Consider the following 12,694-nt stretch of genomic DNA (forward strand, 5'->3'; position numbering starts at 1 on the left):
ATTTCCATCAAATAATATTTTCTACCAGTATGCACTCACCTGGCCTGTAACACCCCAGACCGATGCGGGTAGCCCGATCCGATTCGGGAAGTCACATTAGGGCCACCGGAGCGACCCACCGTAAAAATAGCGGAAATTTTAAAACTTTTTATCAGAACATGTAAACTTATAAAATCATTTATCACTATTTAAAAATAAAACAGATTTCCAAACTCGTATATAAATCAAAATACAATTTCATGCCCCCTAATCACAAGTACCATACTCTGCAACCACGCCGGAAGAACTCCCTTACTGAAGTCGATAGATGCACTGGTACAATTGTTTTAACCTGAAAAGGTGAGTAATAGAGTGAGCTTTGGAAAGCTCAGTAATACAGAACTACCAGATGATGCTACATGACATGTAGATAAATGGAAAGCCATATAATTTCCTTATTGAATCATATGTATACCAGCTTGCAGAATAATTTGGGGTTCCCTTAGAAGTTCATCGAGTAGAAGCCATGAATCTCAGTTCATAAGAAACCTTTCAAAGTATGACATTTTCAGGAGATCGAATAGGATGTCTAGTGTGTTCCAACAGTATAATAAAATCATAATAGGTACAAATCATAGTCCAGTAAATCTCACAATTTCGTAAAAGAGTTTAACTTTTGAAAATCATAGTTTAAACCCTTTTCTGGTACACCATCAGTAGTTCCCAAAATTATTTTCCATATAGCTTACTTTATGCACATAGCAAAAAGAAAGCCGACTTAAGAATAGGCTATGAAGCTTGTATCCTTAAGCCCAAGTCAATAAGTCCATATAGCTTACCCTAAGCACACAGCAAAGGAAAGCCGACCTAATGAAACATCTTGGGGCCCTCAAGAGTCACATTAGGCCCAGTTAGCTTGATCAGAGCTATTCCATCGTAATTCAATTCCAAAATTCAATTGCACCGTGACACAAATTCCATAAATCCAAAAACATGGTAATCATATACCAGTTCAAAACAAAAATTAGATAGCATCCATATTCCATAAATTGTCACATTAAATTGGTGCATCAATAAAACAATAACCAATGAATTCGGTGTACCACATATTAAAACCAATAAAACAGTTCAGTAATAAGTAGGGAACACACTAGAGAATCCCAGTATTTCCAGAGGCCATTGTAGTTATCATTTTGGATAACATGAAACTTATGAAATTTGATCGAATTCCTGGAACAAGGTTCTATTGAGGGGAATCGATTACTAACCGATCTAGCCAGACATTTAATGTTGATACATTAGAATCCCACTATATTTTCGTGTGCTTTAGGAAAACGTTCAGGAACCTTTATACATAATAATTCTAAATTCAGATTTACTGCGAGTGATTCCATTACCCAAACAATCAGGGGTATTCATGAATATACTTTAAATTCATAGGATTTCAGCCCAATTGAACCAAATGGGATATTCAGAATCTTTTCCATCTGCGTTACTTGTTTTTTTTTTCAAACATGACCGAAGTGATTTTAGATGAAATATAGAATCGAAGATTCAAGTCATTTACAATCTACGACTATCGATCATATTATCAAACAACTCGAGTTACACAACTCTCAAACTGATGCATGTCAACAAGTCAATTCATTATCCTTCCAGTGTATTCACTCTTTAATACCATAGTGCAGATCCATAGATCATCCCCATAATCATCACTGAATAAATCTTCCAACGGTCTTTATTTCATTTCCACGTTTCAACAATATCAGGAAATACTGACGTACTTGATCCATGGCTCATAACCCATAATGACAATTCATCATGTAAGTTCAACAGTGTTTCCAAACTCATAAAATCACCTATTTAATCCTTAGTCATTGATGTTACTTAGTTCGTTTGGTAAGCAAGTCTATCCCGATTACTTTAAAGTTTTCCAGAATAATTCAGACGTTTCTGAATTTCAAATACACGTTGTACTTCATTTCATTTCAACTTATTAATATAATAAAGTCATTCTGGTATTCGTGGTTGATTTGACTAACGACTACCCACTTATTAATACTGTATGCGCTCTAGAGTTGAGCTGCGCCAAGTACTTCCAGAATTATCATCGATCCAAATTTGAGAAGATGAACAAACATTCAAGTGATACTTATATCATTCAGGTAATGATATAGTACTAACGTTGGTTAATCACTTAAGTTGCGTTCCATAACTTTTACTGGTAGCACAACATCCATGTTTATTTGGATTTCTTAATTAATCCAAGACATTTACTTATTCTAGGTCATAAGGGCATTTTGGTCATTTTGGTGCTTAACATTTTTTTTCTATTCATTTCAAAGCTTGAGTATATCCATTCATTCCTGAGCTTGGTGACATTCTTGAGTCATTTCCATTCCAGGGGTAATTTGGTCATTTTATAATTCTAGAATATTTCAATCATTTCCTTCCATCCGGTCTTATTATTTAATTCAATCTTATCATTTACTTCAGTCCTTTCGAACAATTCTGTCAGCAGAATACCTCCGATAAATTACTCTTCAAGTATTTACTCCTTATTCGAATATTTTCGAGTCAAGTGTCTTCTCAGATTTTACAAACGGAATATTATAAATTTTTCTGTACAAAGACAGGATCTTAACAATTAAATTCGTACTTAATCGAGTTAAGTACAAATCCTCAAAGTACTTTATCATTCAGGGTCAAATCAGACTATTTTATCTCTCAAGGCATTTTCGTAATTTCTTAACCAGATAATTTCAATATGTCTTTTCAGAGTTATTAACCAACTTCCAGGGCAATTCTTATCATTTTCCAACATAAGGGTAATTTCGTAATTTTACCATATCGGAGTATTCTCATAATTTTTCATCCAAGTATCTTTAACATTTAACCCTTGATGATATAAAATATAAGTTACAAATCCAGAGCTGATTTCTTTATCACCAATCACAAACTTGTAATTTAATTCTAACAATTATCAATCTCTTATCTTAGTCATTCGATCCGTATTCAGTTACAGAATTTCTACCACATTCATATCGAGTGAATAAATTATTCAACTCCACAAAAGTGACCAACATTATCTTATTCATGCATTTACCAATATCAACATGTTCCATAAAGCATAAAGAGGTAGTAAAGTATTACCTCGATTTCCGTGCAATACTGATCGACCATAAAAATTCCATTCGAACACCTTTGATCTTCAATTCAACTTCCAATGTTTCCTCGGATCCATATAAACAGAAATTATATCAGAAAAGGAGCTTAATTACGATAAGCGGATCGATCGGGTGATAAATCAGTGAAAGACGGCTTACCGGGTTCGAATTTGGCGAAACGGACTTCGGATTCGGATTCAGGACGTCGAAAGCATAAAATATGACTTTTCGGAAATTTGGAATTTTCGGTCAAAATCAAAGTCAACGGGTTTGACCGGAAATTTCGAGGCCTTCGGGTTCGAATTTCGAAAAACGGACAGCGGAATCAGATTTGGAACGTCGAAAAATGTCAGGATAGGTATACTCGGTCGAAGTCAAAGGTCGTTTAATGCCTGATCAAAGCCGGTCAAAGTTTTGGTCAACATTGGTCAACGTCGGTCAACGGTCAACGGGTCAACGGGTCGGGTCAACAGGTCGGGTCGGGTCAACTGGTCGGGTCGGGTAAATGGGTCGGGTCGGGTAAACGGGTCGGGTCGGGTTGTGACCGGTCAAACCGGTCAACTATCCACTAAAACCGGTCAAACCGGTCACTTTTGTCTTCCCCACGCGCAGTGGCGGCGCGTGGGGGCGCGTGAACAGTGCAAAAAATCTCGGAAAAATTTCTAAAAATTATTTTGAGCGATTTCGAGATACTTACAAAGCTCGGTTCACAATTTTGAACGGCGGAGAGCTCGATTTCAACGAATCGGAAACTTTGACCGCTTCACCTCCTCACGCGCCGCCGTCGACGGAGACCAAGGATGACACCGACAAACTCGGAACGATGCAACGAACACGATGGTGCGGGAGGTGTCGTAAACGGATGACCCGATTGTCGTGAATCGATGAAAAACCAACTAAAACCGAGTTATTACCGACGATACTTCCGACTGAAATTCACGACGAACGGCGATGATTCACGACGAAAGGTTTGAGGGGTTTTGTTCCTCGATTGACAACGAACACGATGGTGGTTTCGGCTCGTCGTTTGGAGGTCGGACGGCGAGTAGATCGGAGTTGGAACTTGGGTCAACGGAAGAGAAAAACTGGAAAATTATACATTCTGCAGCACGGGGAGGGGGTTATAAATTCTCTCATAAAGGAAATTGGCTAAACCAAAAGTTTAGTCACTGAACTTCCTACACTTCTTAAAACGGTCTGCTAACTTTGAAATCTTACAATTTAATCTTCGATTCCTTCCAAAAATACCAATTAAATCCACCACTTTATAATTTCTTAAATTTAGCCCCTAAATTGGGGTGTTACATGGCCTCACTAGTCCATTCATATACATACAACTCTTGTGCACTCTTATAACTTCGAACCGTCTTGGACTTGTCTTCAATCGATATCTACAAGATACATATAATCGATATGAATATCTTAATTCTAATCACTTATAACCAATCATCAATAATCTAAACTAAATGAAATATCTAATTCACCTTTCACTTTGAGTAGTATCGATACCCAAAGTATGGTACCGATACTTACCTAGTTGTGGTATTGATACCAAGCCTGAGTATCAATACCCTTTTTCGATTCTGAAATCCTTATTTCAAAACGTTACCGATACTTGCTTAATGGTATCGATACCCCAAGTATCGATACTACTTCTTTGGTATTGATACTCTTTGAACAATTTATAAATTTTTGCCTTATGATATCGATACTCATTCAACCAGTATCGCTACTAATACCCCAATTATCACTCATTTTCTCTTTGAAGTATAGGTACTGAATGAACAATATTGATACCTCTTGCCTAGAATTTATTTGTTTTACTTGAAAATTTACCAAACTTACTTAAATCTTCTACTAGAACCTCCTTTTAACCCTTTAAACTTAACTACACTTATTCTAATCAACTTAGATCACTTTAATTCATCCTAATATCCAATATCTCATATACACACTTGAATTCAATAATCAAGCCAATAAATCAACATGTTCCAAATTCATTTCTAACACTTTGAATTTCTTATTTTAACTCATGACAAGTCAAATTCAACTTTAAAATCCATCTACTCCTTTTTCAATAATTTACTTAAAAACTCCTTTTACTTAATCTCTCATAACTTGTTCATCTTTGAGTTTTAAGCCACTTAAAGTTTCCCTTAAGCTTTCTTATCACTCTAAAAATCAAAAGAAACTTTAAAATGAAAGAAATAACTATCTTGAGACCATTTACCTTATTCATGGTGACACGGGAAGAGAAGAAGAAGATAGTTGAACACCAACTCTTCAGACTTTTCTTTTTCTTTTTCCCTCTCATTTCCATGTGTTTTATAACCCAAAAGGGAAAGATAAAATTATTTCTTATGAAAAGACCATAATGCCCTTTATACTTCCAAACTTTGCTATTCAGCCCTTACACAAATATATTCCAATTAAGTCCTTAAACTTTCAAAAAAATTTGAAATTGAGCACTAAGTTTTCAAAACTTTCATTTTGGTAACTAACCCGGTTTTTGGGATGTTACAAAAATATATTAAAAACTAAAGCCAAGGGCTTAAAGCATAAAAAGAACATGTATTTCCTATACACAGTAACTAGTGACTAAAATGTTATCTCCGTAAATACCACAGCCAATGTCAAATATCAACATAAATGCAATAATAAACAGGATAAGGACTAAAATGAACTAATAAAAAAATATGCATTGCCTAAGTATAAATGAACTAACATAAAATGGCCAAGACCTAAATTAAACTTTTAAATATTTATGAGCAAACAAGGATGAAATTAAAACATAAAACAAAACAAGAGCTCAAAATAAAAGAAAGTAAAGCTTCATTGGCGACTAGAATGAAAAGATTACATACTGTGGACGACCCTTCTTGCGAATGACCCATGCGCTGAAAACACACTCCCCAGCCCCCTAAACGGCGTCGTTTGACGCATGGTATAAGGCCTCAAATCCCACGACCAACGATGGCCTAAACTCCCCACTTGGCTTCATTTGTGTCATATTTCATTTTTTTTCAAAGTAAGAACCCTCTAAGCTCTCTCTAACCTTTCTTCTTCTCACCGAGAAAAGACCTCTCCCTCCGTCGCGATGAAAAACGAAACGCACGGCCGCCGTAGATCAACATCGGAGACGGGGAAACCAAGCTCGAAAACAGTTCCTCGTTTTCTCAAACTCGAAGACTAACCGATCCTAAATCTAAAACCCAACAAAACCCTTTGAAACCCACAAAGAACCCCCCAAAAAATCACCTTTGCAACATCTCGAAGGAGAGAAGGCTTTACCTTGTTTGAAGAAGATTTCTCCTACTCCGATAGTGTGATGGTGGTGATGCTCGGACAAAAAAGGTAGGTTTTTTCTCTCCTTTTTTTCTGGTTCGAATGAATGTTATTCAAAAATTGGTTACTGATCTATTTTGTTTGAAATGGGTTGTTGTGGTTGATGGTTTTTTCGAATGGGTTCAGATGATGAAAAAAAAATTCTCTAGTTCATTTTTTTCGGATGTTGTTCCTGTTCCTTTTTGCTTATGGGGGGTCTTTTTATGCAGGCACGAACGCGGGGAGCCTCCTGCTAAAACGCCTGCTAAGCGAGGGTTGTTGGATTCCTTGCCACCCTGCCACAATGGCTTGGTAGAGGACCACAAGAAGGGGGACCATTGTTGTTGTTTTGCTCGCTGAAGTGGAAGGGGGTTGCATACGTGGAGAGCCCGGATGGGAACTTGCTGAGGTGGCTATCGATGTGGCTGTTTCGGAGGAAGATGGATGCTTCTGGAAGCTGATGAAGCGGCGGCTGGTGACCTGGTGTTGGTGGCTGCTAGGGTTTCGTGAACCCTAGCTTTCTTATGTTTGATCTGAACCATAGATCCGAAAAGGATCTAACGATTCTGGTCAAACGACTCTGGAGAAATCAACAGAAACCCTAATGGGTGTAGGGTTTTCATGCTTGGGCTGTACACCATTGGGCCGCTGATTGGGCTCTTTGTAATAGATCTCCGTTTGGTTTTAGTTGTTGGACTCGTCTTGTAACGGCTTAAAGTTTTTTGGGTTGATGAACCTGCATATATATATATATAAATAAATAAATAAAAATAAAAATATTTATAATTTATATGTATTTTATATTTATGATAATTTTATATTATATTAAATCTAATCGAGACTTTATATATATATATATATATATATACTTAATATAATTATAAATAACCTAAAACATCATTTTCATCATTTGTTTGCCATAATTATGTTTTTCTTCTTCTCTCTCTGTTGTAGCCATTTTGCCTTAATCTATGAGGTATTTGCATACCTAATGATTCTCGAAGTTGTTTTCACATGCGCCACTTATAGTCGTTTAGTTTAACATTGCAGGTGTTCAAAGTGTTTTACGGTGCGCTACTCATAATTGCTAAATAAAGTATCTCAGGTGTCCGAAATGTTTTCTTGAGTACCACTCATGACTGCCAGTTAATTAGTCATCAAATTTATAATTCTTGGTGCTCTCATATAAGTCACCTTACTAATTCAATAACATAACATCATTCAAATTACTTTTTGTATTATAAAATTATTGATTTACAATTCATGTCACACAATTTAATAATTAAACATCGAATTTGTATCTATAACTATTTATGAATTCATTGCACTAGTGGCTTTTAACATAAAGTAAGTATCAATACTCCCCTTTAATGATACTGATATTTTATGACAGTATCGATGTCAAAAATTACTTCGAAATACTTTCGTTATAGATATCATCTCATGGGTATTTATATCCCACTTTGTAATATCGATACTCTATGTGGGTATCGATACAAAAAAAATGACTCGAAGTTATCTAATATTGATACCCTCGAGTGGTATCGATACCATAAAAATGATATAAAAAATAGATGAATTGATATCGATACCCCAAGCCTAAAAACCCAGATTTCCTCCCTTATATTCAACTAATATCGATATTGCTAGAACAATTTCGATATAATAATATAGATTTAATCTCTAAATATCGTAAAATCACCCCAATTTGATCCTAAGCGGTTCATATAACCCCAAATTAATAGTTAAGACTATCATCAGTACTTTCCATGCATCCTTTTAACACAAGTTTAATTTTAAACTAAATTAGTGTTTAAGTCGACTCTTCATACCAAATTTAATTATTAATATAAATATAATAATATTTATTATAATTTAAAGTAAAAATAATTTAATGAATTCAAATTCTATTGATATTTGAGTTTACTTGTAACACCAAATTCAATTAAGATTTTTAATATGATTAATAATATAATAATAATAGTTTTTATAATCCAAAAACGTAATAGTAATAAGAATTTTAATCTTTCTAATAAAGACATCATAGCTGCGTTAGATTTTAACAATTACCACGTGGCAACAGTACAAGAACCACAGCGTCAACAACAATTCGCGGGCAATAGCATCCCTATAAATACCCTCTACCTTTCGTAATATTCCCTCCTCGTCCCTTTACGCCAAAAAATTTCTCCTTTCTTTTTCCTCTCCTTTTCCCTTTCTGAAAAACAAATTTATATGGAAAATCAAAAACCGCTCCAGAGTGGGAACAATATTGACGGTGGATTATTAATCGCCGTCGATGACCGCCGCCGTGACAGCGATGGTTCGGTCTTAATCTTCCTCGGAACCGGCTGCTCCAGCGTCGTCCCCAACGCAATGTGCCTCCTACAGCCCTCCGATCCTCCTTGTCACGTTTGCTCTCAATCCCTCTCAATCCCTTCCGAACACAACCCTAATTACAGGTTTACTTCCGTTGCCTCTTCTTTTGCTTAATTAATTCTATATATATAGGATCATTATTTGGCATATTGTGGTGGTGGAATTTATTAACTTCTTCAAAAGAGAGCTTTCTTTTATATTTAAATGTCAATTGAAATTAAAAAGCTCCCTTGTGTACCGAATAATTATATATATAATATAGCGGATCTGAACTTTTCCGAGTTTTTTGTGTGCCTAAGATATGTTTTTCGGTTTAGTTTCTTAAAATATTTTAATTTCCCCCTTTTTGTTTTGATTTCGATGCTTTTTCCCCCAGGTGTAATACATCTTTGCTTATAGATTATTGTTCGACCAATGGTATCCATAATTATATTATAATTGATGTTGGGAAGACATTTAAGGAGCAAGTTCTTCGATGGTTTACATTCCACAAGATTCCTCGGATCGATTCAGTGAGTTAAATTTCATTTCTTTCCCGCATTTATTGTTTTGGTTTATTTTTGTAGTAAATTATTTGGAAAATGGTTAGGATTTAAATTTGGTTTTATATGTTCTATTGTTTTATATGATTTATAGCGAGCTAGTTGTTTGTATGTAATGGCTTTATGCTTTTTACTAATATAATATTTTCTGTTTATGAATGGAATTCCAAGCTAGTACTCATTTCTGTATGAATGCAGATTGTTTTGACTCATGAACATGCTGATGCAGTTCTTGGTTTGGATGATATACGTGTTGTGCAACCTCATAGTCCTACAAACGATATTGATCCCACCGAGATTTACCTAACTCAATATGCCATGGATAGGTAATACTATGCTCTCTTTTTTATTTCACTGGATCATTGTTTGTAGCCTGCAGATTTCTTGCTATTCTTATATATCATCAAGATATATGTTGTTTGACATGTTTTTTTGTAAGGTGAGAGATTAATGCAATAAAATGCTTTAAGTAGCTTATTCAAAAGTTTGGTTTCAGATGTTAGAATTGAAACTTATTTCCCAAGCAAGCTATCAATAGCAGAAAGGATTTGTTTTTGGTTTATGATATCTCTAGCAACCTTGAATAATGTTTACTTTGGTTGTCTCTAAACAGCATTGCTTCAAAATTTCCTTACCTGGTTCAGAAGAAACTTAGAGAAGGTCAAGAAGTACGTCGGGTGGCACAACTTGACTGGAAGATAATTGAGGAGAGCTATGACAAGCCATTTGTTGCTTCAGGGCTAAAATTTGTTCCTTTGCCGGTTAGTATGCTTTCTTAATATAATATACTGTATCTACCTAAAATTTATGTCTAAGTGCTTAATCAGACTTTTGGTCCAGGTGATGCATGGAGAAGATTATATCTGTTTGGGTTTTCTTTTTGGTGAAAAATCTAAAGTGGCTTATATTTCTGATGTCTCACGTTTTCCTTCAAACACTGAGTATGGTAGGTGTTGCTTTTTCTCCTTTTATTGTTGGTGCACGTGCATTTACACCTTTATACATATTTTCTTCTTCTTGATGTTAAATGTGGGGAGGAGATTCTATTTTCTACACGCTATCTTTAGTAGCTTGTCAGTGTTAGACTTGTAGGAATGTATGCGTTGGATTTTCCTCAATGACTTAACAATTGAAGGATCCTTCAAGTATTGATTTAATATTTTACTCAAATCCCTTTTTTGTTACTTAAAACAGATTATTGTTGTTAACCTTAATGAGAGTTCACGAACAGGATACTTCTTTGTGGCTTTACACAAATTGCAAAATATAAAATGCTCAGGGATCATTGCTTTATGCACTTATTCTGATCTGTTGATGCCAAGTGCGACTTGGTGAAAAGAAAGCAAATGTTTTCTCACTTCTAAGTTTTTGGCGTTCTAAGTATTTTCTTTATGCATTTACTCTGAGCTGTTCAGGTCATGAATTGTGTTTGATCGGAATATTATGTTTATAGTTATTTCCAAAAATGGTGGCGGACAACTGGATCTTCTGATATTGGATTGTTTATACAAGGTGCGTTACTTCCTTGATTCTCTCTTTTCCGTTTCTCTTCATTGTTGTAGTTGGTGAATTTTTCTAGGAATTTAAGGAAATTGAAAGACAGTATTTGATCCATGCTGATTCTTCCATAACAGATCTGCTTATATGTGAGTGCTGCTCTACCATAGATGATTGTTTAATATGTCAAATGGTCAAGTTGGGATTTGCTTTTGGTTTACAAATCTAATATCTGAAGTAACAAAATTTTCACCAACTTTAAAACTACTAATATAGAGGTTTAATGAACATAGAAAACAATCAAATGGTTAACAAACTTGAGAATTTCATTATTTTCTATATACCTTAACCTAACCCTGGAAGATAATATGATTTTTGTATTTTTCTCTCTAACGATGATGCTTGAGATCTTTATATCTAGTTCATTCCAATGCATTTGAGGTGTAAATTTCCGTGCTTAGTCTGATCATCACTGATTTATGATTGTCGTATTATTCATTGTGTTTTTAACGGTTTATATCTTCTCTGAACTAGCATGCTTTGTGTTTTCTGCATACCAGAAAGGATCTCATAACGTCCACTTATGCTTACCTCAGGTTTATTCTATACTTTCCAATAATTCATCTTCGCATTAATAGTTTAATGGTCACAAACCAATCACATCCCACCCACTTATTTTATTTTTCAGACTCTCGAGGCTCTAAAGAGGATATGCCCTAAACGAGCTTTATTAATTGGAATGACTCACGATTTTGATCAAAATAAAGACAATGAGTGGCTTATGGAATTGTGTAAGAGGTAAATTGGATTTCCATCTTCCTTTTACAAAATTTCATGTTATTGAAAATTACCTGAATTTCTCAGAAACAAAACAATATCCAATATTCTTTTTAATTGTATGTAGTGAAGGAATCGACATCGAGGTCCAACTCGCACACGACGGTCTGAAGGTACCCATAGACCTATAGCGAGGTGAGCCATGTCCTTTGGAAGCTCATTCATGCTATATATCATTTATATGTATGTGTCCTCGGTAGCTCTTTGCTCGTGTACTTCAATCACGGGCATAATACCAAGTGCCCTTTTCTATCTTGTTTATGCAGGTTTATAGTAATGCGGATATTTCGGGAGAGAAAAGTTCATGGTTTTCCATCCCATCTGGATTTTGATGGGAGAAGACGAGCAAGTTTATTATTCAGTTTAGAAGTAAAATCATTTTAAAGATTTCAGTAGCTAATTGGTATCAAGAGTTATATATATATAGTAAACGACGTCGTTTGATTTTTTTTTAGGATTAGAAAAGTCAAAGCAGAGATTGAATTTTAATATTCTTAGCATATTTTTTTTGGGAACATTTATTCTTAGCATATTTAAACCTTAAATTTATAAAAATAAATATTTATTTAATTTTGTCAATCCACCATAATCATATATATATATATATATTATACTAGTTTGTATATAGTACAATACACGGGTTATTCTAATATTTACTTTTATACGATTTATTCTTTTACCCTAGGTAAGGGTAAGACGATGTTTTTTAAATTTGAAATGATTTAATATGTTTTTTCTTTTCTTTTTTTATAGGCTAAAAGTTTAAATTCTTTTAATAAAAATCGTTATTGATATATCAACATATTATGCCATATCATATAACTTTTTAATCCAATTATTTTTTTACTAATTTCTACTTGAAAATTATTAAATTAAATTAGAATCAAATTATAGAATACGTAAATAATAAGAGGATAAAATGTATAGTTGTATCATTTTTAATTTTCATGTCAATTTTTTTCTTCAAAT

The 12,694-nt window shown here is 34.4% G+C and overlaps 1 protein-coding gene across 2 annotated transcripts; it reads left to right on the forward strand.

Moving 5' to 3' along the window:
• The first annotated feature begins 8,673 nt into the window (after positions 1–8,673).
• On the forward strand, positions 8,674–11,856 carry LOC120146738 (putative hydrolase C777.06c). 2 transcript variants are annotated; one of them, XM_039160230.1, is made up of 9 exons: positions 8,674–8,932; positions 9,226–9,361; positions 9,590–9,717; positions 10,005–10,152; positions 10,232–10,337; positions 10,845–10,903; positions 11,449–11,484; positions 11,577–11,686; positions 11,793–11,856. In XM_039160230.1, exons 1-9 carry the CDS (start codon positions 8,706–8,708, stop codon positions 11,854–11,856), a joined length of 1,014 nt encoding a protein of 337 aa, XP_039016161.1. In that variant the 5' UTR covers positions 8,674–8,705. The 2 variants fall into 2 exon arrangements, with proteins under 2 accessions (XP_039016161.1, XP_039016160.1); XM_039160229.1 differs by lacking the exon at positions 11,793–11,856 and having other exon boundaries at positions 11,577–11,705.
• The last annotated feature ends 838 nt before the right edge of the window (positions 11,857–12,694 follow it).

Source organism: Hibiscus syriacus, unplaced genomic scaffold (genome assembly GCF_006381635.1).
Source record: "Hibiscus syriacus cultivar Baekdansim isolate YM2019G1 unplaced genomic scaffold, ASM638163v2 tig00110931_pilon, whole genome shotgun sequence".
NCBI classification, from domain to species: Eukaryota; Viridiplantae; Streptophyta; class Magnoliopsida; order Malvales; family Malvaceae; genus Hibiscus; species Hibiscus syriacus.

Excerpts from the sequence above, each read along its gene's own strand:
- LOC120146738 (XM_039160230.1), top strand. The coding sequence starts at position 8,706 with ATGGAAAATCAAAAACCGCTCCAGAGTGGGAACAATATTGACGGTGGA. Across the intron at positions 10,904-11,448 it reads TATTGGATTGTTTATACAAG|AAAGGATCTCATAACGTCCA; the intron begins GTGCGTTACTTC and ends TCTGCATACCAG. Across the intron at positions 11,485-11,576 it reads TCCACTTATGCTTACCTCAG|ACTCTCGAGGCTCTAAAGAG; the intron begins GTTTATTCTATA and ends TTTATTTTTCAG.